Source organism: Cetorhinus maximus, chromosome 14 (assembly GCF_964194155.1).
Source record: "Cetorhinus maximus chromosome 14, sCetMax3.hap1.1, whole genome shotgun sequence".
NCBI classification, from domain to species: domain Eukaryota; kingdom Metazoa; phylum Chordata; class Chondrichthyes; order Lamniformes; family Cetorhinidae; genus Cetorhinus; species Cetorhinus maximus.
In genome coordinates this window covers 64,484,276-64,508,634 of record NC_135892.1, presented here as the reverse complement: position 1 = coordinate 64,508,634, position 24,359 = coordinate 64,484,276, and the positions used below count along the sequence as shown (strand labels likewise).

The following is a 24,359-nucleotide window of genomic DNA, read 5'->3' as shown; positions in this document are numbered from 1 at the left end:
CGAGTCAAGATCACTTGTAAAGAAAAAAATTATCAAAATATATTTTGACTACAATTATTGATGAATAATTACTGCTACAAAAATGTATTCACTTTTTTAAAAAATCAAGGTACCTACAAGCGCTATTACTTGTCCTTGACAGGATCTTGACATCCCATCCACCATCTCCAACATCCATTCCTTCCACCACCAACGCACAGTAGCAGCAGTGTGTACCACCTACAAGATGCACTGCAGCAACTCACCAAGGCTCCTTCGACAGCATCTTCCAAACCTGCGACCACTACCATCTAGAAGGACAAGGGCAGCAGATGCATGGGAACATCACCACCTGGAAGTTCTCCTCCAAGTCACTCACCATCCTGACTTGGAACTATATCGCTGTTCCTTCACTGTCGCTGGGTTAAAATCCTGGAACTCCCTCCCTAACAGCACTGTGGGTAAACCTACCACATGGACTGCAGCAGTTCAAGGTGGCAGCTGAGCACCAACTTCTCAAGGGCAGTTAGGGATGGGCAGTAAATGCTGCCCTAGCCAGCGACACCCACATGCCAAGGACAAATGTAAAAAAAAATCTTGCTTTTTCAGATGTGTTGCTGCATGCGTATGGCTTCTTGTGACTTGCTTCTTTGTAATTTCTTGGTTACAAATGTATATTTAATGGCATCTCATTGTGAGTATTGCCAGGTTGAGAATATGATTGCATTGAGTTTTGATATTTGAATAGGCAAGTTACGTTCAGAAAAGTGGAGAGTCTTTGAATAACACTCTATTTGTGCTCATAAACTGTTAATAATGGCAACGCAAAATCCAAGGACTTTGTTTTCCTCAAACATATTTGACCTCGACTGGAGAGCACCAGGTGTTCTATCTTTGAAAGCCTTTGTATCATTCTGATGAAAGAGGAGCATTTTTTCCATTATTTCTGCTGACGACAACCCTAAAACTTCACTGTAATAGCTTCTAAAGTTAGTTGCAGTGGATTAAATTATTTAAGCAGTCTTTTTCACAATGCCTCACGAAAGGAGTAGGATTTTATACTTAATCTTAAAAATCTGCATTTGGAATGTAGGAAAATAGATTTAAGCAACAAATCAAATTGGAACAGAAATGGGAGTTACAGGGAAAGTTGAAGACTGAGATAGACACGGTAGTTTCTGTGCTGCCAGGATTGGGAGATGTTCTTTGGAGGACAACAAAGTGGGTTGACCAGTGGAACTGATGTCTATTGTGGAAAATTCCATGATTACCTAAAAAATTAGGGAGGATCTATGAAGAATTTCCTTGCGAGATTTAATTGATGGTATAGGCCAGAATTTACTGGCCCCGTTGGTATTGAGCTTCACGGCAAAGGGGTGGGGGGGGGGCAGGGGGACAATATGGCGAGAAGGTCAAACAGCATTGTCATGCCAGCATAAAAGCACAGCAGGATCAACCAATGGTGTCTGCCATGGTGGAACGCCAATCCCGCTGGAGGCAGGCGTGAACCCACTTTGCATCCTGCTAATGGGATGTAAAGTAAGGCCCAACTGGAATCGACCCCCAACGCCAGATACACCATTACACTGGCAGGAAGACATGCTGATCCAGAACATGTCTGGACAAGTGTTACGTGCAGAAGTCGGGACTTCCCGTTGCTCAGGTCATGGACATCCGAGGAGCAAAAGGTGCTAGAGCCCTGCTACAGCTGCCAGACCCTGCATGAACACGTGCATTGCACGCTGGGTGCACTCTCATAGATATGGCTCTGCTGCAAAGCAGCTCATGGAAGGTGGGAGGTCTCTGTTGGTGTCTCGGGTCTGCTTCAGAACATCATAGTCTTGACCATGGGCTGCTATGGATGATCAGCGAGGAGGGAAGAGGAAGGTCCACTTGTGAGTGGGAGAGGAAGGTGTACTGGGGTTGGGGGAGGCTGGTTGGGAGAGGAAGGTCTAGGTTTGACTGAGAGAAGAAGATGCACCAGGTGAGGGGGTGTTGAGGTTGTGAGGGGGGTGGAAACAAAGGTGTCAGGGGGTGAGGTTGGGAGGGACCAAGGTATTGGGGGGTGAGGTTGGAAGGGGGGTGGAGAGAGGATGGTGGAAGAGGGTGTAATGGGGGAGAATGCCACACTTTGGAACTCTCTGCCTCAGAGGGCGGTGGAGATAGTGTCACTGAATATTTTTAAGACGGAGGTGGATAGGTTCCTGTTAGGCAAGGGAATTAAAGGTTAACAGGGGTAGATGGGATGTGGACTTCGAAACACAAACAGATCAGCCATTATCTTAATGAATGGTGGAGCAGGCTCAAGGGACTAAATGGCCTACTTCTGTTCCTATTTCGTACATTCAAATAGGAAGGTAGGTGTAAGGGAAGGAGTTCGGGGGGGGGGGAGGAGTTCAAAGGGGAGAAGTACTTCAGGGAGAGGAAGCAGTTCAGAGTGGGGAAGGGAGTATGGAGGGGGGGGAAGGAGTTTGCAGTGGGAAGGAGTTCAGAGGGGGGAGGGAGTAAGGGCACAGGAGGGAGTAAGGGTGGAGGAGCGAGCAAGGGTGGAGGACGGAGTAAGGGGGAAATGTCCAGGTGCACAAGCAAGGGAGGAGTCTGTGGAGTCAATTACTGCCTCCACGGGAACAAACTGAGGGTGGGCGTGATAGGAGGAAATGGTTAATATGAAAGGGGGCAAAATGAGCCGGAAGGGTGGTGGTGCGATAGTAGCGGTAGAAGGGACGGTGAGGGTGGTTGGTGGGGATTCAGTGCCAGACACGGACTCTGGTGATGGGAAGGAGGAGGTTGGGGAGATCAATGTGGATGGGGATGGGATTCTTGGGAAGGTAGGGAACGTGCACGTTCACTTGGACATCCTGGAAAGAAAAGGGCCCGGATTGGTAGGTGACAGTGGAGAGGTGGAAGGTGATGCCAGGGGGGCAAATGAAACTGAAACACAACATTGCACATTATTCAGTGAAAGTGAAGAAATTTTCAGATTATAAAGTGACAAAATGTGTTCAGATGTGCAACCACTTGTGATCAGAATTTCTTAACTTTTCTAGGCCTACCACTTCTAGGTGCTGCCCGGCATGTGCAGGAGGAGTGGAGACAGCCTGTGATATGGTTGGCCCTGTTGCCTCAGATGACTTTAGCACACGTCCTCTGAGAGGTCGAGGCCTTGAGGGTCCTGGCTTGCTTTGGCTGTCCTCCTGTGGGCCAGCTGCTCCCACTGCAGTAACAGGGGGCGAGGATGAGGGGGTCACAGGCAAAGGGGACTCAGATGGAGCAGGCAGTCTCCGAGATTCCTGAGTGGATGGCCCAGGGATGTCCAGCTGCTGCTCTTCTTCACTTTGGCTGCCCAAGAGCCCCAAGCCTGACTCCTTGAGGGGAAGGAACACCTGGAGGGACATCGAGGTGGCCCGTTTCCCTCTCGCATTGCCTTTGCTGCAACTCACCCATAGCTACCGCGATGGAGTGCAGGTCGGCGCACATCTCCGCGTTTTGCTGGACCAGGGTCCCCATGGCATTTGCTATCCACCCCATGGAGACCTCTATACATGCACATATGGGAGCCACTTCATCAGAGAGTAGGCAGACACACACCTCCAACTCAAGTGCCACTCTGTTGAGGGCTTCCAACAGCTCTACGTGATGTTCCCCCGCCTTCTGCTGACTCTCCACAATGAGTTGGAAGGCCAAATCCAGAGGCTCGCCATCTGACTCGGAGCTCACAGATGCCTCTTCCCCAGCCGTCCTCCAAGTGCCGGGGAGCTCAGCTGAAGCTGCCTCTTCCTGCTGTGGACATGTGTCCGTGTGGTGACCACCAGATTGTGAACCCAAGCCTGCTCTAGATCTAGGTCCCACTGAGCTGTGTACCTTTGCTCTGGTGGAGGGTGTGGGTAAGCGCTGTGATGGGTCTTCCAGGCTGTTTATTTCCAGCTCTTCATTGGAGGTGTCCTCTTGGCTGGAAGTGAGGACTTGGATGGAGTTGAGGGACTGGCTGGCTGAGGGTGTCGATCACTTGGCAGAGCTCCCTGTGAACCAAAGTAGAGATAATTAGTGCATGGCAGCAGAGTCAAAAGCAGGAGAGAGAGCACTCACAGTTGCATTGAGAGGGTGATGATGTGGTGCAGGATCCTCACAAGGGTATTCGCCACCGACCTCACCAATGCCGCAGGCAGGGTCCATGTCCTCACCAGTCAGCGCGATGGCACACTCCTCAAAGTGATTGAGGGGCCTAATGTGGGTCACTCCGCCCCCGGTCTGGGACCTCTCCCTGCTGATGTGAGCAGGCTTCTCCGGCATGAAAACAGATGGAGAGGGTGTGAGCAGGACATATGGCACTGCGCGGAATGTTTGTGGGGTGAGCAGAGCCATGGATGGGATGAGGACCCAAGCTCCAGAGGATATCAGTCTGATGGAGATGTGAGGGTGTGTGTGAGAGTTAGTAGCGTTGTTCCTTGAGGTGTGAGATCCCTGTGGATGTGTGAAGGGTTTGAGAGTGTGTGAGTTGAGAGTGATGAGGTGGCTGACTTATCCGGGCAGAATGGAGGAGGTCATTCATACTCTTACTGCACTGGATGGCTGACCTCCTCTGTGCTCCAGTGGTGCTGACCGCCACTGCCACAGCCTCCCAGGCCGGATTGGTGACTCTGGTGGACCTCCTGTGGCCAGCGATGGGTTAGAGGACATCATAGCAGCTTTCCACTGCGTCCAGCAGGTGTACCAGAGAGGCTTCACTAAATTTGGGAGCTGCCATCTTCTTTGCTTTCGGGGCCATCTATCATCTGGAACAGTCCTGGTCTGAAGACATGAAGTAGGCTGCGCTCTGGTGTGCTTTAAATAAGGTGCCCGGAGAGAGAAAGCGCTGAGGTCATGGCATGGTGGACAAATCCGAGCCCACCTGCCAATGATTCGGCGTGTTCCCCATGAATGCATAATTAATAAGGCGGGACATGCAGGAATGGGACAATATGGCACGACAAGCCGCCATTATGGCTGGTGGTAAAACATCCTTTTTCCCCACCCGCTACCGCACTTTGTCCAAATCTGGCATGATTCCACCCATAGAATCCACAATGGGATGGATTGCACATTACTGGTCTGTAGAAAAAGCTGGCAAATGGGTCGAAAGATCATTTCTCCTTTCTTAATCGTCTCACATTAACACAGCGCAAAGAATTCCAGTTTCAATGACAGTAATTTATTTTTTCAGCCTTTCTACTAAAAGCTGGATGTATATTGTAAACATTAGAGTTTATCCTGGTTTTGTCCAAACTTTGACCTTTATTTCTTTTTGTATGTTTTTGTGGGAGGGACTTGAAAGGCCTCAGAAGTCAGTGATAAGTTTCTCTTTAGTTAAATTGTTGCAGTACTTGTGGTGATGGTACTCCCCACAAGGGTGCCAGGTAGGAAAGTCAAGGATAGTGATCCAGTGTGGATGAAAGAAAAGCCATGTATCTCAAAGTCAGGATGTTGTGTGGCTTGACGGGGAGATTGAAGTTGATGGTTCTTTTGTTCTTCTTGGTGCAAGAGTGCATGAAATAGGGGGGCTGCCATCTACCTCTTAATTCAGCTTATGACTGGTATAAAAACATTTTTGAGTAGATTGAAGTGTACTGCTTCTGTACTGTGTAATAATTTGGAAGAGGTCTCTATTTTAATGTTCATGGGGAACTTCTGTCAGAGTCGACCTGAGTTTCTTACTTTACAGCAGTGATACACTTCAAACTCTTTCGAGTTATCAACAGTCACAGATTGCAACTCTTTCGAGTACAATCACAGTTCTTGGTTTCCGGGAGTGGGACATGAACCCACAACCCTCTGATTCAAAGGCAAGGGTGCTATGAACTGAGCCACAGCTGACACCTCCCAGAGTCGACCTGAGAGGGAACAGCATAACAGACTCATAATTAAAAGCAGTGGTGAGGAATCAGTAGAAGTCAAATGGAACAAGTTTGAAAAAAAGAGAATAAAAGTCAAAGTGTGCCACCAGAGGAAAGCGGGTAAGTGATTTGCTGGTGAGCCTTTCTTTTTCTTTCTCTCAACCAGGACGCTAAGCTAAACCAGGAGCCAGGAAATTTAAAAAAATTATCAGAGTTTTAAAAAGAGCAAGTGCTGAGATCCAGAGGGGAGATTTAAAAAGAGCGGGAGCTGAGGGTGGAGATTTAAAAAGAACAGGGACTAAGAGTGGAGATTTAAAAAGAGCATGAGCTGAAGGGCAGAGCTATGCAGGTCCGGCTGCCCTGGGAGCAACTTGATGTCACACGACAAGGACTCCCATGGGGTGAGTTTTCTGGGAAATCCTTAATTTAATCTAAATTAATCAAATATAAATTAAGGCTAAATTTATTGATTGATTAATTAGCGCATACACTAAAAAGCAAAGCAAATTTTACAACTTTGTCATATAATTACAATCAGTGCTCAATAAATTAATCAAATCTAGAGGATAAAGCTATAATTAAATAAAAAGGGACAGTAACACTGGAGAGTTCAGATTTTTTTCAGTAAATTCAAACCTAAGGTTTTTCAGCAATAAGTAAAATATTTCATCTAACCTCCCTATAAAATGAAGTGACATCAGCAGGAGGAAAGCAGCTTATTGTTGAGTAGCTGGCAAGTCTTCATTCATTCAGTAAGTTTTATTCTGTGCTAGATAGAACAATGACAGGGCAGCTCAGACCGTGGAGTGCGCATCCTGTTCCACTTGGGAACTCCAGGCTGCTTCTTGTGTCCTGGATAACCATATGTGCTTGAAGTGTTGTCAACTGAAGCAGTGCGAGCTCTGGGTTTTGAAGCTTGAGCAGTAACTACCCCGTCATTGCGGTACACCCACAAGGTTGAGAGCTTCATGGATAGCACATTTATAGATGAAGACACTCGAGAGAGTAAGGTTACGCAGGGAGAGAGGGAATGGATGATAGCCAGACAGTCAAGAAGGACCAGGCAGGTAGTGCAGGAGTGCCCTGAGTGCATCTCACTCTCCAACCAGTATTCCATTCTGAATACTGGTGAGAGTGATGGTTCACTGCAGAGTGCAGCCAGAGCCAAGTCCATGGCACTATGGCTGGCTCAACTGTACGGAAGGGCACAAGGAAGATTGGAAAAGCATAGTGATAAGGGAATTGATATTTAGAGGAACAGACAGGCATTTCCGCAGCCAGAGGCTTGACTCCAGGTTGGTGTGTTGCCTCTGGTGTTAGGGATAAGAATGTAACTGAGTGGCTGCAGAGCACAGGGGCTGGGGAAGATGAACAGGCAGCAGTTGTGGTCCACCTCGGCACTAACAACTTAGGGAGGCAGAGGGATGTGGCCCTGCAGCCAGAGTTTACAGAGCTAGGTAGGAAATTAGCAAGCAGTACCTCAAAAGTACCGCATATACTTGTGTAAAAGTCAACATTTTGAGCACAAATTTTTAAGTAGGGGACCGGTTATACATAAGGAATATTTTATAGGGGTTTAAATCCATACATGTTCTTGGGTACGATGATGGGACTTTGGGACTTTTGCTTAACCACTCTTTTGCTCTGGGGCCGATGGAGCACGTGTGACCCAATCTCAGGCCATTTTGGAGTGGCCTGTTCCACCCCCTGAGACTCTCTCCCACTCTCAGCTCCTTTCACTCACTTCCTCCCTGTTGTTGCCCCTCCCCTAAGCCGTTGCTCATAGCAAGGGCTCGGGAGAGAAAGCAGCGAGTGAGAGGAGCAGGATCGGGAGAGAATCAGCCTGTGGGAGAGGCGGTGACTGAGAGAGTCAGTGAGAGAGAGAGAATCAGCCTGTGGGAGAGGCGGTGACTGGGAGAGTCAGTGAGAGGGAGAGAGTCAGCCTGTGAGAGAGGCGGTGACTGGGAGAGTCAGTGAGAGGGAGAGAGTCAGCCTGTGGGAGAGGCGGTGACTGGGAGAGAATCAGCCTGTGGGAGAGGTGGTGACTGAGAGAGTCAGTGAGAGGGAGAGAATCAGCCTGTGGGAGAGGCAGTGACTGGGAGAGAATCAGCCTGTGGGAGAGGCAGTGAGAGGGAGAGAATCAGCCTGTGGGAGAGGCGGTGACTGGGAGAGTCAGTGAGAGGGAGAGAATCAGCCTGTGGGAGAGGCGGTGACTGGGAGAGTCAGTGAGAGGGAGAGAATCAGCCTGTGGGAGAGGCGGTGACTGGGAGAGTCAGTGAAAGGGAGAGAGTCAGCCTGTGGGAGAGGTGGTGACTGAGAGAGTCAGTGAGAGGGAGAGAATCAGCCTGTGGGAGAAGCGATGACTGGGAGAGTCTGTGAGAGGGAGAGAATCAGCCTGTGGGAGAGGTGGTGACTGGGAGAGAATCAGCCTGTGGGAGAGGCGGTGACTGGGAGAGTCAGTGAGAGGGAGAGAATCAGCCTGTGGGAGAGGTGGTGACTGGGAGAGTCAGTGAGAGGGAGAGAGTCAGCCTGTGGGAGAGGCGGTGACTGAGAGAGTCAGTGAGAGGGAGAGAATCAGCCTGTGGGAGAGGCGGTGACTGGGAGAGAATCAGCCTGTGGGAGAGGCGGTGACTGGGAGAGTCAGTGAGAGGGAGAGAGTCAGCCTGTGGGAGAGGTGGTGACTGAGAGAGTCTGTGAGAGGGAGAGAATCAGCCTGTGGGAGAGGCGGTGACTGGGAGAGTCTGTGAGAGGGAGAGAATCAGCCTGTGGGAGAGGTGGTGACTGGGAGAGAATCAGCCTGTGGGAGAGGCAGTGACTGGGAGAGTCAGTGAGAGGGAGAGAGTCAGCCTGTGGGAGAGGTGGTGACTGGGAGAGAATCAGCCTGTGGGAGAGGCGGTGACTGGGAGAGTCTGTGAGAGGGAGAGTATCAGCCTGTGGGAGAAGCGATGACTGGGAGAGTCAGTGAGAGGGAGAGAATCAGCCTGTGGGAGAGGCGGTGACTGGGAGAGTCTGTGAGAGGGAGAGTATCAGCCTGTGGGAGAGGCGGTGATTGGGAGAGTCAGTGAGAGGGAGAGAATCAGCCTGTGGGAGAGGCGGTGACTGGGAAAGTCAGTGAGAGGGAGAGAATCAGCCTGTGGGAGAGGTGGTGACTGGGAGAGAATCAGCCTGTGGGAGAGGCAGTGACTGGGAGAGTCAGTGAGAGGGAGAGAGTCAGCCTGTGGGAGAGGCGGTGATTGGGAGAGTCAGTGAGAGGGAGAGAGTCAGCCTGTGGGAGAGGTGGTGACTGGGAGAGAATCAGCCTGTGGGAGAGGCGGTGATTGGGAGAGTCAGTGAGAGGGAGAGAGTCAGCCTGTGGGAGAGGCGGTGATTGGGAGAGTCAGTGAGAGGGAGAGAGTCAGCCTGTGGGAGAGGCGGTGATTGGGAGAGTCAGTGAGAGGGAGAGAATCAGCCTGTGGGAGAGGCGGTGATTGGGAGAGTCAGTGAGAGGGAGAGAGTCAGCCTGTGGGAGAGGCGGTGACTGGGAGAGAATCAGCCTGTGGGAGAGGCGGTGATTGGGAGAGTCAGTGAGAGGGAGAGAGTCAGCCTGTGGGAGAGGCGGTGATTGGGAGAGTCAGTGAGAGGGAGAGAGTCAGCCTGTGGGAGAGGCGGTGATTGGGAGAGTCAGTGAGAGGGAGAGAGTCAGCCTGTGGGAGAGGTGGTGACTGAGAGAGTCAGTGAGAGGGAGAGAATCAGCCTGTGGGAGAAGCGATGACTGGGAGAGTCAGTGAGAGGGAGAGAATCAGCCTGTGGGAGAGGCGGTGACTGGGAGAGAATCAGCCTGTGGGAGAGGCGGTGACTGGGAGAGTCAGTGAGAGGGAGAGAGTCAGCCTGTGGGAGAGGTGGTGACTGAGAGAGTCAGTGAGAGGGAGAGAATCAGCCTGTGGGAGAAGCGATGACTGGGAGAGTCTGTGAGAGGGAGAGAATCAGCCTGTGGGAGAGGTGGTGACTGGGAGAGAGTCAGCCTGTGGGAGAGGCGGTGACTGGGAGAGTCAGTGAGAGGGAGAGAATCAGCCTGTGGGAGAGGCGGCGACTGGGAGAGTTGGTGAGAGGCAGAGAATCAGCTTGTGGGAGAAGCAGTGAGTGGGTGGTAAGTAGAAAAAGTTCGGATTTTTTGGCCAAAGGCCAGGGGTCGACTTTTACACAAGATCAATTATTAGTTGAGCATATACAGTGGTGATCTCTGGATTACTCCAGGTACCACGCGCAAGTGGGTATACAAACAAGAGGATAAAGCAGATAAATTTGAGGCTGGAGAGATTGTGCAGGTGGGAGGGCTTTAGATTCCTGGGATATTGGGATCAGCTCTGGGGGAGATGGGACCTGTATGGGGCAGGCCAATTTCCTTGCAGAGTGATTTGCTAATGGTATTGGGGATAAAATAACTTGGCGGGGGTGTGGGAACCAGAAGGTAAAACTAGAAAGGAAAACCAAGTGGCGCAGACAATTGGGAGAGACAGATAGCACTAGAACACGGAACAGTAAGCTAGTAGGTGGAGTCAGAGTAAGAGGAGATGTAATAAAGTCTAAATTAGGATTACTGTGCATGTGTGAATGCGGGGAGTGTGGTAAATAAGATTGTTGATCGGCAGGTGCAGACAGCCACATGGAAATATAATGTGTGGCAATAACAGAGGCCTGACTCAAAGAAGTGCATGTCTGGGTACTAAATATTTCTGGACACAAGATAGGGAAGGAATGAAAGGAGGAGGGGTGGCAGTGTTGATTAAGGAAAACATTACAATTCTGGAGAGAGAGGATGTCCCAGAGCAGTTCATTATAGAATCAATTTGGCTAGAGCTGAGAAACAATAAGGGCACCATTACAATGCTCAATATATCATGTAGGTAGGAAAGATGTGGAGGCACAAGTTTGCAAGGAAAATACAGAGAGGTTAAAGAATTAGAGAACAGTTATAATGGGGGAGTTTAATTATTTGAATATAGGTTAGGGTAGTAATTGTGTAAAGGGCAGAGAGGAACACAAATTCATAGAGTATGCGCAGAACATTTTCTACAGCAGTATGTTTCCAATCCAATGAGAAAGTAGGCATTGCTGAATCTGGTTCTTGGTAATGAGGTGGGCCAAGTGGACCAAGTGTCAGTGGGAGAACATTTTGGGGAAAAGTGATCATTGTATCATCAGGTTTAGGTAGGCTATGGAAAAGAAAGAGGAGCAATCCAAAGTAAGAGTAATTAATTACGAGGGGGTGAACTTCAGTGGGGTGAGAACTGATCTGTCCCGGGTAAATTGGAATCAAAGGTTGGCAAGCAAAACTGTAAAGGAACAATGGTCTTCCTTTAAAGAGGAGATTGTTCGGGTACAGTCAAGGTACATTCCTACAAGGGGAAAGGTAAGGAAAAACAATCCAGTATTTCCTGGAAAGACAAAAGAGATGGAGAGCAAAATGAAGATGAAAAAGGATGTATATCACAGATGTTAAGTGGATAATACAACTGAGAATCAGGCTCAATTTTGAAGGTTCAGAGAGAATTTAAAAAGCAAATAAGAGACGCAAAGAGAAAGTATGAGATGAGATTGGCAGCTAACATAAAAGGAAATCCAAAAGTCTTCTGTAGACATGTAAATAGTAAAGGGTGATAAAAGGAGGAATGGGACCGATTAAGGACTGAAAAAGGTGTTTATGTAGGGATGTAGGAGCATGACTGAGGTACTAAATGAGTACTTTGCAAATGTCTTTACCAAGGAAGAAGATGCTACCCAAGTCATGGTGAAGGAGGAGGTATTTGAGACACCAGATGGTTTTAGAATTGATAAGGAAGAGCCATTAGATAGGCTGGATGTAAGTAAAGTTGGTAAGTCATCAGGACCAGATGAGGTGCATCTAAGGATACTGAGGGAAGTAAGGGTAGAAATTCTGAAAGCGCTGGCCATAATTTTCCTTAGATTCAGGTCTGGTGCCAGAGGACTGGAGAACTTTGAATGTTACACCCTTGTCATAAGAAGGTATGAGGATAAGCCCAGCAACTACCGGCTAGTCAGTTTAGTCAGAGTGGTGGAAAGGCTTTTAGAAACGATGGGCAGAAATTAATGCCTCTCCCAGACACGAGTTCGGAGGCAGGGGTGGGGGCAGGAGGGCACGGGTGTGTGCTATGTGACCGCCAGAAGGATGTGGGGTGGAGATACTGCTACCTCCCCAACACCCCCCTGATTAAGTCCAGGCTTGTGAGTGGCCTTCCCACCCGGACAAAAATTCAGGCTCTTCAGTAGGCCCCTTGAGCCTGCTCCGCCATTCGATAAGATCATGGCTGATCTGATTATGGCCTCAATTCCACTTTCCTGCCTTCCGCCCATAACCCTTGACTCCTTTGTCAGTCAAAAAAACTATCTAACTCAGCCTTGAATATACTCAATGACCCAGCCTCCACTGCTCTCTGGGGACCAGAAATCCACAAACCAGCAACATTCTGAGAGAAAAATAATTCTCATCTCAGTCTTAAATGGGAGATACCTCATTGTTAAACTGTGTTTTCTAGTTCCAGATTGCCCCACAAGAGGGCCTCGATCCTCTCTGTTATCTCATCAATAAGCTTCAGTGACATAGTTAAACACTATTTGCCCTTAACAAATCCATGCTGGCTTTCCTTAATTAACCCGCATGTGCCCAAGTGGCTATTAATTTTGTCCAGAATGATCATTTCTAGAAGTTTCCCCACCATTGAGGTTAAACTGACCGACCTGTAGTTGCTGGGTTTATCATTACACTATTTTTTGAACAAGGGTATTGCATTTGTAATTCTCCAGTCCTCTGGAATCACCCCTCAGCCAAAGGAAGACTGGAAAATTAAGGCCAGTGCCACCACAATTTCCATTCTCACTTGCCTCAGTACCGTTGGATGCATCCCATCGGGTCCTGGTGCCTTATCAACTTTATGTATAGCCTATCCAGTACCTCCTCTTTATCAATTTTAAACCCTTCAATTGTCTGAATTACCTCCTCTCTCAATGTGACCTGTATGGCATCTTCTTCCTTGGCAAAGACAAATGCATAGTATTCATTTAATACTCAGCTATGCTCTGTGCCTCGACGCATAAATCTTCTTTTTGGTCCCTAATCGACCCTACTCCTTTTACTACCCTTTTCCTAGTTATATGCCTATGGGAGACTTTTGAGGGTTCCTTTTTATATTAGCTGCCAGTCTCTTTTCATACTCTCTCTGCTTTTCTTAATTGCCTTTTCACTTACCTCTGAATCTTTTATATTCAGCCTGGATCTCAGTTGTATTATCCACCTGGCATCTGCCTTAAGCACACTTTTTCTTCTTTATCTTATTCTCTATCTCTTTCAACATCCAGGGAGCCCTAGATCTGTTTGCCCTGTGTTTCCCCTTTGTGGGAATATACCTTGACTGTGCCTGAGCTATCTCCTCTTTAAAGGCAGTCCATTGTTCAGTTACCATTTTGCCAGCCAACCTTTGTTTCCAATTTATCTGGTCCAGATCCATTCTTACCCCATTGAAGTTCACCCTCCCCTAGTTAATTATTCTTACTCTGGACATTTCCTTGTCCTTTTCCGTAGCCAGCCTAAACCTTATGATACAATGATCACTATCCCCAAAATGTTCCCCTACTGACACTTGGTCCACGTGGCCCACTTCATTCCCCGGAACCAGGCCTAACAGTGCCTCCTTTTTCATTAGGCTGGAAACATACTGCTTTAGAAAATTTTCCTGACCACACTCTAGGAGCTCTTGCTGCTCTCCGTACTTTACATGGTTAGGTCCATACTTGGATAATCAAAGTCCCCTCTTATAACTACACTATAATATTTACACCTCTCAGTAAATTCCTTGCAAATTTGTTCCTTTATGTCTTTCCCACTGGTTGGCGGTCTATAGACCACGCTGAGCAACGTAATTGCACCTTTTATGTTCCTTAGTTTTAACTAAATGGATTCTGCCCTTGTCCCTTCTGAAGCATCCTCTCTCTCCAGTACTGCAATGCTCTCCTTAATTAATACTGCCATCCCCTCCTCCTTTCCTATTTTTCCTGAGTACCTTGTATCCAGGAATGTTTAATGCTCAGTCCTGCCTTCTTTAAACCAAGTCTCTGTTATATTTCCACACGGCAATCTGTGCCTGTATCTTACCGACCTTATTTACCATATTCTGTGCATTCACCCAAATGCACAATAGCCCTAATTTAGACTTTATTATTTTCTCCCTCACTCTGAATCCACCAAATAACTTACTATTTCCTGCTCTAGTGCCAGGCAGATTGGTGGAATGGGTGCACAATTGGCAGGTGAAATTTAATGCAGAGAAGTGATTCATTTTGATAGGAAGTATGGGAAGAAGCAACATAACATAAAGGGTAAATTCTAAAGGGGTTGTAGAAGCAGAAGGCCCTGGTGGTATTTGTGCACAAACCATTGAAGGTAGCAGGGCAGGTTGAGAGGGCAGTTAATATAGCATACAGGTTCCTGGGCTTTATTAAGGGGCATGAAGTACAAAGGCAAGGAAGTAATTATAAAGCTGTATAAAACACTGGCTCAGTCTCAACTGGAGTATTGCAACCAGTTCTGAGCATCACACTTCAGAAAGGATGTGAAGGCATTAGACAGGGTGCATAAAAGGTTCAGGGAATGGTTTCCAGGGGTGAGGAACTTCAGTTACATAGATAGATTGGAGAAGTTGGGACTGTTCTCCTTGGAGAACAGAAGGCTGAGAGAGCATTTGATAGAGGTATTCAAAATCATGAGTAGCCTGGACAGAGTACATGAGAAGAAACTGTTCCCCTTGATGGAAGGATCAAGACCAGAGGACACCCGTTTAAGGTGATTGGCAAAAGAAGCAATGGTGACATGAGGAAAAATGTTTTTATGCTGCAAATAGTTTGGATCTGGAATGCACTGCCTGAGACTATGGTGGAGGCAGATTCAATTGTGACTTTCAAAAGAGAATTGAATCGTTATCTAAAAGAGGAAAAATTTGGAGGGCTATGGGGAGAAAGCGAGGGAGTGGTACAAGGTGAATTGTTCTTGCAGAAAACTGGCAAAGATATAACAGGACGAATAGTTTCCTTCTGTGTTGTAACCATTCTAATTTCTATGATTCTAAGATTCATTGTGGGAATTAGTAGAATCATTGTGGCTATCTCCCAGCATGCGTCAATATGGTTCGTTGCAACATGTGGTAAGGTATCATTCCTCAGTGCATTATAATGTATGGGTTTGTTTCCCCAAGTGATTTGAAAGCAAACTGGACAATGATTTTAGAACATTTGCTGCATAGATTTTGACAAGAAACCAATTTCAAATGACTATTTTTGTTCTTTTACAGAGAGGCTGTTCTGAATTACAGATATATGCAGGCAAAGACTGAGGCTGATGATCAGAGGACTTTTGCTTTATTTTGTTTATGCAACACTATATAAAAAACTATATACTCTTTGTGAGGTTTGTTTCTCCAAATGATTTTAAAGCACATTGGGAGACAGATTTTAGCAGTTTTTTGTTTTAAATTTTACATTGGATCTGCCATCAAGTCTTTTTTTTACATTAGGGAGAAAGAGTACAAGAGAGAACGTGAGAGACCAACATAATTCATACAAAGGCATTGGTAGCACCATTTTAAAATAGGCAGGCACAGGGACATACAGATGGATAGCTTTCACCTTTTTCATGCACAGCAGGTCCAAGAATGACAGGACAATCAATTTTAACAAGCTGCATTGTTGTTGCCAAAGTAAAGGTGAATTAGATTTCACCCAGTTAGCCATAGGGTGCACCTTTCATAATCCTAATATATACATTAATAGGAAAGAATTCTACTTGTTCAATCTCCCTCCATCTTATGTTGTGGCTGTCAGTACTGCAACATTCAAGCTAATGTTTACTTTGTTGATTGTTATCACACTGAGTTTGATTTTATTTTAGGTGGAGAATTGCAAAAGAATGATTGTTTATCTGTAAACATATTTATGCAGTGATTATACTTTTTTGTCATTTATGCAGCTGTACTGGGTAAGGGAAACAGTAATTACATATTTATTTTCTAGTAATTAAACAAAACCCTTGCTTCACAGTATCTAAGCAGTTAAATGTCTTTCTGATTCTTTAACTGGATAATTACATTCCTCTACATTGATATCTACTCAGGTTCTCGGCTTTCTGGGTCAAATAGTCTTAGCACATTGGACTACTTTAGAATCTGAAGGCATTGTGACATGCATCTGTGACTTATATGTCCCTATACCTGGTGCTACCGATGTTTGAGTGCCATATACTTCAGATAGTGTCTAAACAGTCTGTCCCCTCTAGTCTTCCTATAAAAACATAGAAATAGGAGCATTCTCAATTAAAACCTAATGGGGCCTCTTTCGAATGTGGGGAGATGGTAAAACCATCAGATCACAGTCATAGGTATGAAGGAAGACAGTGAAGCTGTTGTCAACATCAAAAAAATCTGTCAGGAACAAAGATTTTACAAGTCTTTACAGTACCTTACGTGGCCTTTATCACCTAGCTTGTCAGGTGCTCCAATATTTCACAAGAGTGACATTGGGAAAATCTGTCAAATGAAAAATGGTTTGGGATCTGGCATAATGGATTTATTTTTGCGTCACACCTTCATTATTCAGAGGAAACTCTGCCATCTACATTTAGTCCCAGCGATTCTGTTTTGAAGTTTTTCTCCTTTTCGGTAAAGAATTTAAACATGTTTCAACGGCTACTAATGGTCTGGTTCACAAGTGTTCCAATGTCTCAGTTGGATATGCTTAATCTTGAAGTAACATCGGGCAGGATTTTGCCCTTTACGGGGGTGCTCAGTGGGGCTGGGCAGGGGTTCTCAGGAAGCCAACCGTGATAGGTTCCGCATCGCGATTTCACGCTGGCGGGGCAGTTAAGGCCTGCCCAACATTGGACGCAAGCGGCAGCGTTCAGCACTGCCTGTGCGGGCGGGCGGGGGGAGGAGGGTGAATGGGCCTAGCGCAATCTTTGCGCATGTGCGCAAAAGAGCGCTTCAATCTCCCTGAGGCATGGAGCTGCGTCAGGGAGATGAAGCACTGTTTAAAAAAGGAAATAAAATAGTCATAAAACATGTCCCCTCATGTGACTCTGTCACATGAGCTGGGACATGTTTTTAATTCAAAAATAACATTTTTATTTGATGTTTATCTGCTTTAGGAAACCTCATCCCGCCCGTGGTTGAGGTTTCTTAAAAACTGTAAAGGCCACTTGGCCACCTTGCCTGCCTGCTAACCGTTAAGTTGGACAGGCAGCGTAAATTTGAATTTAATTAGATTGTTAATGGCCTTAAAAGGCCTTTTAATTGTCGGCAGGTGTGCAGCCGACTCCAGCACGCGCTCACCAAACAAAATATCACGAGACTGCGCGATGGCGTCGGGATGCTCGCCCGACATTATCACGCTTCTTTTTACGCTCGGGCGTGTTGGGCATGCACCCGCATGCCAAACGTAATATTTTGCCCATCATTTCCTTGAAGTGGCTGCCAGTGTTGGAGAACATCTCAGAGTTGAAACTGCTTTCACATAAACAATCATTCATCCATTAAAATATAGCAGAAATAATTTTTTTACCCATGGTCTGTGTGTTGTCTCAGAACTCATTTTTCTAATAATGATGATGGCCAGAAGATTATGACCATAATCTTTAATCCTGGCACTGCACAATCCCCATGTTTCTCTGCTTCTGAATGTTAGGAAATAACCAACCTCGTCCCAAGAAGAATACTGCAGTTCATATCTTTTGGGTATTCATGGACACCACATCAACCAAATTACTCTCATCTACTCTCTCTGTTACCAAAAAATTCAATCAAGTTAGTTAAACACAATTTGCCATTAACCATTGCCATTTGCCATGCTGGCTTTCCTTAATTCATCTGCATTTGTCTAAGTGACTGTTAATTTTATCCTGGGTTATCATTTGTATAATCCTTCCCACCATATTTCTCTATGTTCCAGTTTGCTTTAGATGATGCAAGCAGAGCCACAACTGAATGTCCAACACATTACACACATCAGTTGAATACATACATGCTTGTTAAGTTGCTGAGTCCAGAGAAAGCTCCACTTGGAATAACGCTCAGACTGGTGTATTTGAATGTCCTGGATTTGGAAGAAAAGAAGGTGTTAGCAACACGAGATAAACATTTGATGCTTGGGTTTATTAAAAATACACAGCTATACCAAATAAATTAGTGGCCATGGGTGGTCAGGAGAGATAATTACACAAGGGAGTCCTGGGTCGTCTTATTTACATAGCCATTGGAAGGGTGTTTGACAGAAATCCATGTTCCAGCTCAAATGCCTTGGAGAATTTTACTCTCTGCCACTGCCAAATCTTCAGAGCCCTTAGGAACAAAGCTGATGCCCACAGCTGAAGAGATCACAAAATCTCAAAACTGTTTTGAGTCAAACTCATTCCCAAACCACTGGAGAATTGTGCCACATAAGTCAATTTGCTGTGTGTACCAACAACAGGCAAATCACTAATGCCCTGTTTATTAGTGCTGCACAATTTATTAAGTTTGACAGTGGTCCCAGGCAAGTGAACAAGCATGCAATAACATTCTATAGAGTTATTGGATTTCCCAAGTTTCTTGGGGCAATCAATAGCACTCAAGTGGTTATGTGTGGCCTGACTGCCAGTGCCAAATTCACATCAACAGAAAGGGATTTCATTCCTTGAATGTACACTCATGGGTGTCATATCCTGCAAGCAAATGCAAAGAATGCTGAGACATCCCATGATATTCTTATCCTCGGATTGTATCACATCACCACTCATTCCCTTAGTCAAAGGTAGTTGCCAGAATGGCTCTTTAGAGACAATGGATACCCATTCCTCCATTGGCTCATGGCCCCTGTACATTGAAGCACCCCTACAATAATACACAGACAGAGCCAGAACTTAACCAGATGAGTTGTAAGTATCCTTAAAGGATTGTCCAGATGTTTGGATTTTTCGCAGCATGCCTTATGCTCCGAGCACCATCTCATGAATTACTATCATCTTCCAAACACTACCCAATTTCAAAATCCAAAAGGGGCCAAAAAGATCCCTCTCATCTCACTGCACTGCATTTAATCCACACACACACACCCAGTGACGCAATTTTTGGTAGTCCTAGGAAATCCAGGGATACTGAAGCGAGCACAGAGACCTGGTTTTTCCTCTTCATGCCCCCAGGGACAAAGAATGAAATCCACGCTGATGTGGGCACTGGGTTAGCAGTGTTTAGAGAAAAGACTGGCCACAGCTGGGCTTGAGATTAAAGTGAGCCTACTAGGCCAAAATAATAAAGCAAAATTTAGAGGTCAAAGTTTACAGCGCATTCAGTGCAGTTGTAAGGGAATGCTGCATTGATGTAGTTGCCAGACTCCTAAAATAATTTATTTAATTAAGTGCTTTTGGAATGTTTTGAGATAATAATTATTTATACAAGTGCAAAATTATTATTTTTTACTTACTGAAGAAATCTATATAAAATACTACCATGGCACCAGTGTTTTAAAGAATAGCCATTTCAAATCAGCATTGATGTAAATTTGGTTACAAAAAGCTCAAATTTACTCTCTGATGTTTTGCTGAATTTTGCCTTCTTTCTCATTCCTGCCAAGTGGTAGATATACCTTGCTCCAGTTTTGGGGCTAGATTTTTACCAGATCATTGGCACTCCTATCTGTGCATTTCATTTCCTGAGAGCAACAGGAGGAGGTTGTCAGACAAGCTAAGGAGGCCTGGCTGGATGTCATCAGAGAGGTCAGCAGCTGCTGCGGTTAGTAGGACTTGGGTCTAGTGCAGAAAGTGCTTCAGAAACCTTCTACGGTCTAAGGTGAGGAAGATACAAAGCCAAGCTGACAGGCATGAGTATCTTAAAGAGATGATACACCCAAAGGTCTTCAAGACAGGCAGTGCGTAGGTACAGTGAGGAGTTGTGTTCACAGTATCAAGGATCAAAGCTATGTTTGCTCGGGAGGATGGTAATCTAAGCCCTGGGCCAATGCAATGATGGGATCATTACTCATAATAGCGGATCATAGGAAGGTTACCTGTAGCTGAACCTTTCATCCTCACATTGCAGGAGAAAAGGTCAGATAATACCCGTGAGAGCAGTTATTCAGGGGTGAAGTGGCCAACCTGACAATATTGATGTACATAGAAGAGGAGGCCTTTGATTTTGGTTGGGTGTCCCTAGTATAGGCAGGCGGTGACAGTGAGTTAGTGTGGGTGGAGAGAGGGCGAAAGTTTATTGACTGATCCATGAATGCATCTTGGAGCAGCTTCCAATTTTATGAAGTCACTTTCAGTAGAGGTCAGTTAATGTGCTGACAGATGTCTAATGAATCACCCGCTGAGATGAAGGAGGTTAAGTAACTGATGTTTTCTCTGTTACACAGCCAATAGGGGAGGATGAGCAGCCGAGTTTGGAAACCACAGTGACTTAAGAGGACAACTTGTAATTTAAGGAAGCACTGTCATAGTTCACCCTCTGCCAGTACAGCTACACACACCTCGGTGGGGCCCCAGATAACTTTAGAACAGGTGGCACAGGGTGAGCATCATGGCAGGAGCAGCTGATCAAGGCAGAGGCCACTATGGGCAGCTCCCATTGGAGGACAGAGGGCAGCTCCAGCCATACTTACCCAGCTGGAGATGCTGAGCCTCAAGGACAATATACAAAGTAGGTGCCAGTGGAGCAGCAGAGGGAGATGTGTGGACATCTGTCAGAGTTTCCTGAGACATTACGTTCCCTTGTGCAGAAAATGGAGGAATCCATTCATGACAGGAACACCACAATGTCTCAGACATATGAGGACATGAGCTCCTCCATTGAAACAGTGGTCACTTTCACGACGAGTCATACGCAGTAGTCTACTGAATGGGTGCAGGAACAGTGTGTCTGCATGAACAGACTGAATGATGCATTCTGCAGCATTGACCGATCTGTTGCAGTGATGACACATGGATGCCTGCATGCCCAATCAGGTGTTCTTCAGCACCTGGTAACTGTGGATGTGCAAAAGGGCCATGAGAGGGTTGAGGCAGGAAGGGGAAATATAGATGGTGTCACGATTCAAGGGAACCCATCTTCTGAAGCCAACCCTCCCGCCCCTCTGACTGCACTTCACACACAGTAAGTCTTCGGCACCCATGGCTGAGGCTTTTCCTCTATAAGCACAGCTGGTGCAGCCTGTCATGGTGCAGGTGAGGTCACCACAACCCCAAGAAAGAGCACCGCAGACATCTCAGCCATGAGGTCACCCATTCAAGCAGCCTGCCTCCAAATCTACTCGAGCCACAGGGGGAGCATGACATCTCACAAGAAGACAGAGAAGCAGTTGTCCCATCACATTGGATTTCACCTGCGTTCAGGTCATAAAGCTTATGTTTAGTGCGTACGTTTTAATGTAATGAAAAGGTCCACATGTAACATGTGTCATGTCGTTTGTTTTGGAAATTGCAAACTCATCATAAGGTCCTGCCTGTTGGTGAGGTTTGAAAGTGTCATGTGGCAATGACTTGCTGCATCATGAGTACGAAACCCCATGTGAATTGGATGTGGTGTTGGACTCTGGATCCTCGGCCACAGGAGTCAAATGTCTGGATGGCTATGCTGCGTTTCCGACTGATCGACCTTGAGATCATCATCCTCCAATGAGGAGGTGCATCCATCCCCATGGACCTCCTCCAGGTACACACCTCTGTGGATGGTCATTTGTGTAGTCCGCAGCAGATCACAACAGTGTGGGAAACATTTGATAGGACATAGTGGAGGGTGTCATCCAACCAAAGAAGGTACCAGAATCACATTTTCAGGAGGCTGATGGCCTGCTCAATGGTTTCTTATGCTGAGATGGCAGTGGTTGTATCGCTCCTGTGCCTCAGTTGTGAGGTTTTGCACTGGGGTCAGCAGCATTCTCTTTACTGGGTACCTCTTGTCCACTAGGAGCCATTCATAGAGGGTCTGTGGTGGAACCAGCAGTTGCAGCACCTGTGACTGCCTCAGGATGAAAGAATCATGATAGCAGCCAGGAAACCTAGCACACACCTGAAGGAACCACTTACAATGGTCAGACACCAGCTGCACATTTAATGAGTGGAAACCCTTCCTGTTGATGAATGATCTGGTCTGAGATGATGGGACTTTGATAGTCATACCTTGCATATGAGAGAATCCTACCATTGAAGTAATCACAGCCCTCTATACCTGACTGGCTGCATCTGTGTTGAAGATGACAAAGTCAGGTACCCTCACAAGAACTGCATCTGTCACCTGAGACATGAAGCTGTGAGTGGCCGATTGTGAGATTTCACAGAAGTCAGCTACCACCCCCTGAAAAGAGCCCAAAGCTAGAAAAATTTAAGTTCATTGTCCCTTTAATGGCCTTAATAGGCCTTTTAATTGTCGGCGGGCGCATTGCTGACTCCGACGCGTGCTGGCCAACTGAAATATCGTGCAACTGCGCGTTGACATCAGGATGCTTGCCCGACATCAACACACGCTATTTTATGCCCGAGCGGGTCAGATGTACGCCCATCCGCTGAGGTAAACATTTTGCCCTAGGTATTCTCCTCCTAGCCCAGTAAAGTTGAGGGCAATTATATTCTCCCTATTACTGTGCCAGCTATGAAGAGTTAATTTGGCTCAATCCTGGAACCATCCTTGTCCATCAAGATCAATGCATTAGCTATCCCCTTTCACAATTCAACCATTGAGGGAGAACCCGTGTTTAAATCAGGCATTTGAATTAGCACTTACTACAGCCAGTTTGGTTTTTGATCATCTCAAGCACTTTTTTGAGAAAATGTATCTATTTCTCTTTTGCAGCTTCAATTTAAAGGGAAGGTCAACCTTCTAAAACAAGCCTTCTTAATTCCATGATGTTTCAAGCACCAGACAATTTAAAATTCCCAGTCCTGTTTTAATAGCAATACTTCACTGTACAAAATTTATTCATTGCATTTATTTAATTGTACTTTGCAAATTCCTTCTAGGTCGTTAACTCTGATTGACTGTTCACTCAGTAATTTGCTATTAAGTTGAATGACAGATTTTCTTATAAATGTTATGTTTTCGTTCATTACTAATATGGCTTTTAATGCTCAACCTGGCCCCAAGCCTTCAAGCTAACCTTTTCACAAGTGCATAGTGGTATAGTATATGATCAGGACCAGGAAAGATGTTACTGATATAGACTTGCAACAGCCATGAAGAATGGGAATTTACTGAAGGAGGTTCTGAACATATGGACGTTGTCAGAGGAGTATCTAATATCATGGTTTGAACAAAGAATTGGATGCCTCATTGGACAATTGTAGCCTAAGTTCAATTTTGATAGGACAATATGATCTTGTCAATGAAACATCCTGCTCAGCTTGGTAAGAAAGCTATTAAAATTGCTGCAAAAAGGTGATCCACTGCTTAACCAGCATAGCTTGGTCAGCGGCTAGAAGGAACGATTGACAGGAGGTTGTCTGCTTGCTGTTGATTGTATGTATGATTTCTTGTAATGAGTTTGTGACTAACGGGTATATTGATGATGGGTATATTGTAACAGGTGCTTGGTGTTGCTAACAAGTATTCCTACTAACCCAGAAAAAATATTAGTGTTTAATTTGAGTTTTGTCTCCTTAATTCTCGTAATTCTCATGTCCATAACCTGTAGAGGGTAAAAGGTTACTTCCTACACTCCCTCACAACATTGAATTTCTATAGCATTATTAACATAGTTACATGCCCCAAGGTACATCATAGGAGCTTTATCAGGCAAAAATTGACACTGTCCCAAGGAAAGGGGTATTAGGGCATGTAACTAAAAGCTTGGTCAAAGAGGTAGATCTTAAAGGAGCTTTTTAAAGCAGAGCAAAGAGATAAAGAGGTGAAGAGACTCAAGAGTGAAATTGCAGACCTTCCGGTCTTGATGGCTGAAGGCCTGGTTCTCAATGGTGCAGTGGAGGAAGTGTAGGATGCATAAGGGCAAAATTGAAGGAATACAAAGGGTCGAGATGAAGTTAAAGCGATAGGAGCGGGTGAAACCAATAAGGAATTTGAACATACAAACAAAAAATGTAAATGAGGGATGTAGGTGAAAAATAGGAGGGGCCAAGGATAGATCCCGGAGGGATCTGATAATGAAACACTAATTGATACCTTTCCTACATCTAGGTGATTATTTCCATGCACTCCTGGCTGCTCTCCATTGTTCTAACCTCCACAAACTTGAGGTCGTTCAAAACTCTGTTGCCCATTTCCTACCTTGTACTGAGTCCCACTAACCCATCTCATGTGTGCTCAAGGAATTACATTAGCTTCTGATCAAGCAAAGTCCCGATTTTAAAATTCTCATCTTTGTTTTCAAATTACTCCTTGGCATTGCCTCCCTATCACTGCAATCACTTGCAGCCCTATAATCCCCCTAAATTCCTGTGCTCTGCCAATGCCAGCCTCTTCAGCATTCCCAATTTTAATCATTCCACAATTG

General features: G+C 45.9%; 1 protein-coding gene across 5 annotated transcripts in view; it reads right to left on the bottom strand.

Annotated features, from left to right (window-relative positions):
- Window positions 1-24,359, bottom strand: part of LOC144689692 (follicle-stimulating hormone receptor-like) — a 203,983-nt gene that overhangs the window by 86,181 nt on the left and 93,443 nt on the right. For all 5 annotated transcript variants that reach the window (XM_078556999.1, XM_078557004.1, XM_078557000.1 and 2 more), the window contains exon 2: window positions 17,907-17,978. In XM_078556999.1, the coding sequence (XP_078413125.1) occupies window positions 17,907-17,978 (72 nt within the window). The remainder of the gene's footprint in view (window positions 1-17,906; window positions 17,979-24,359) is intronic.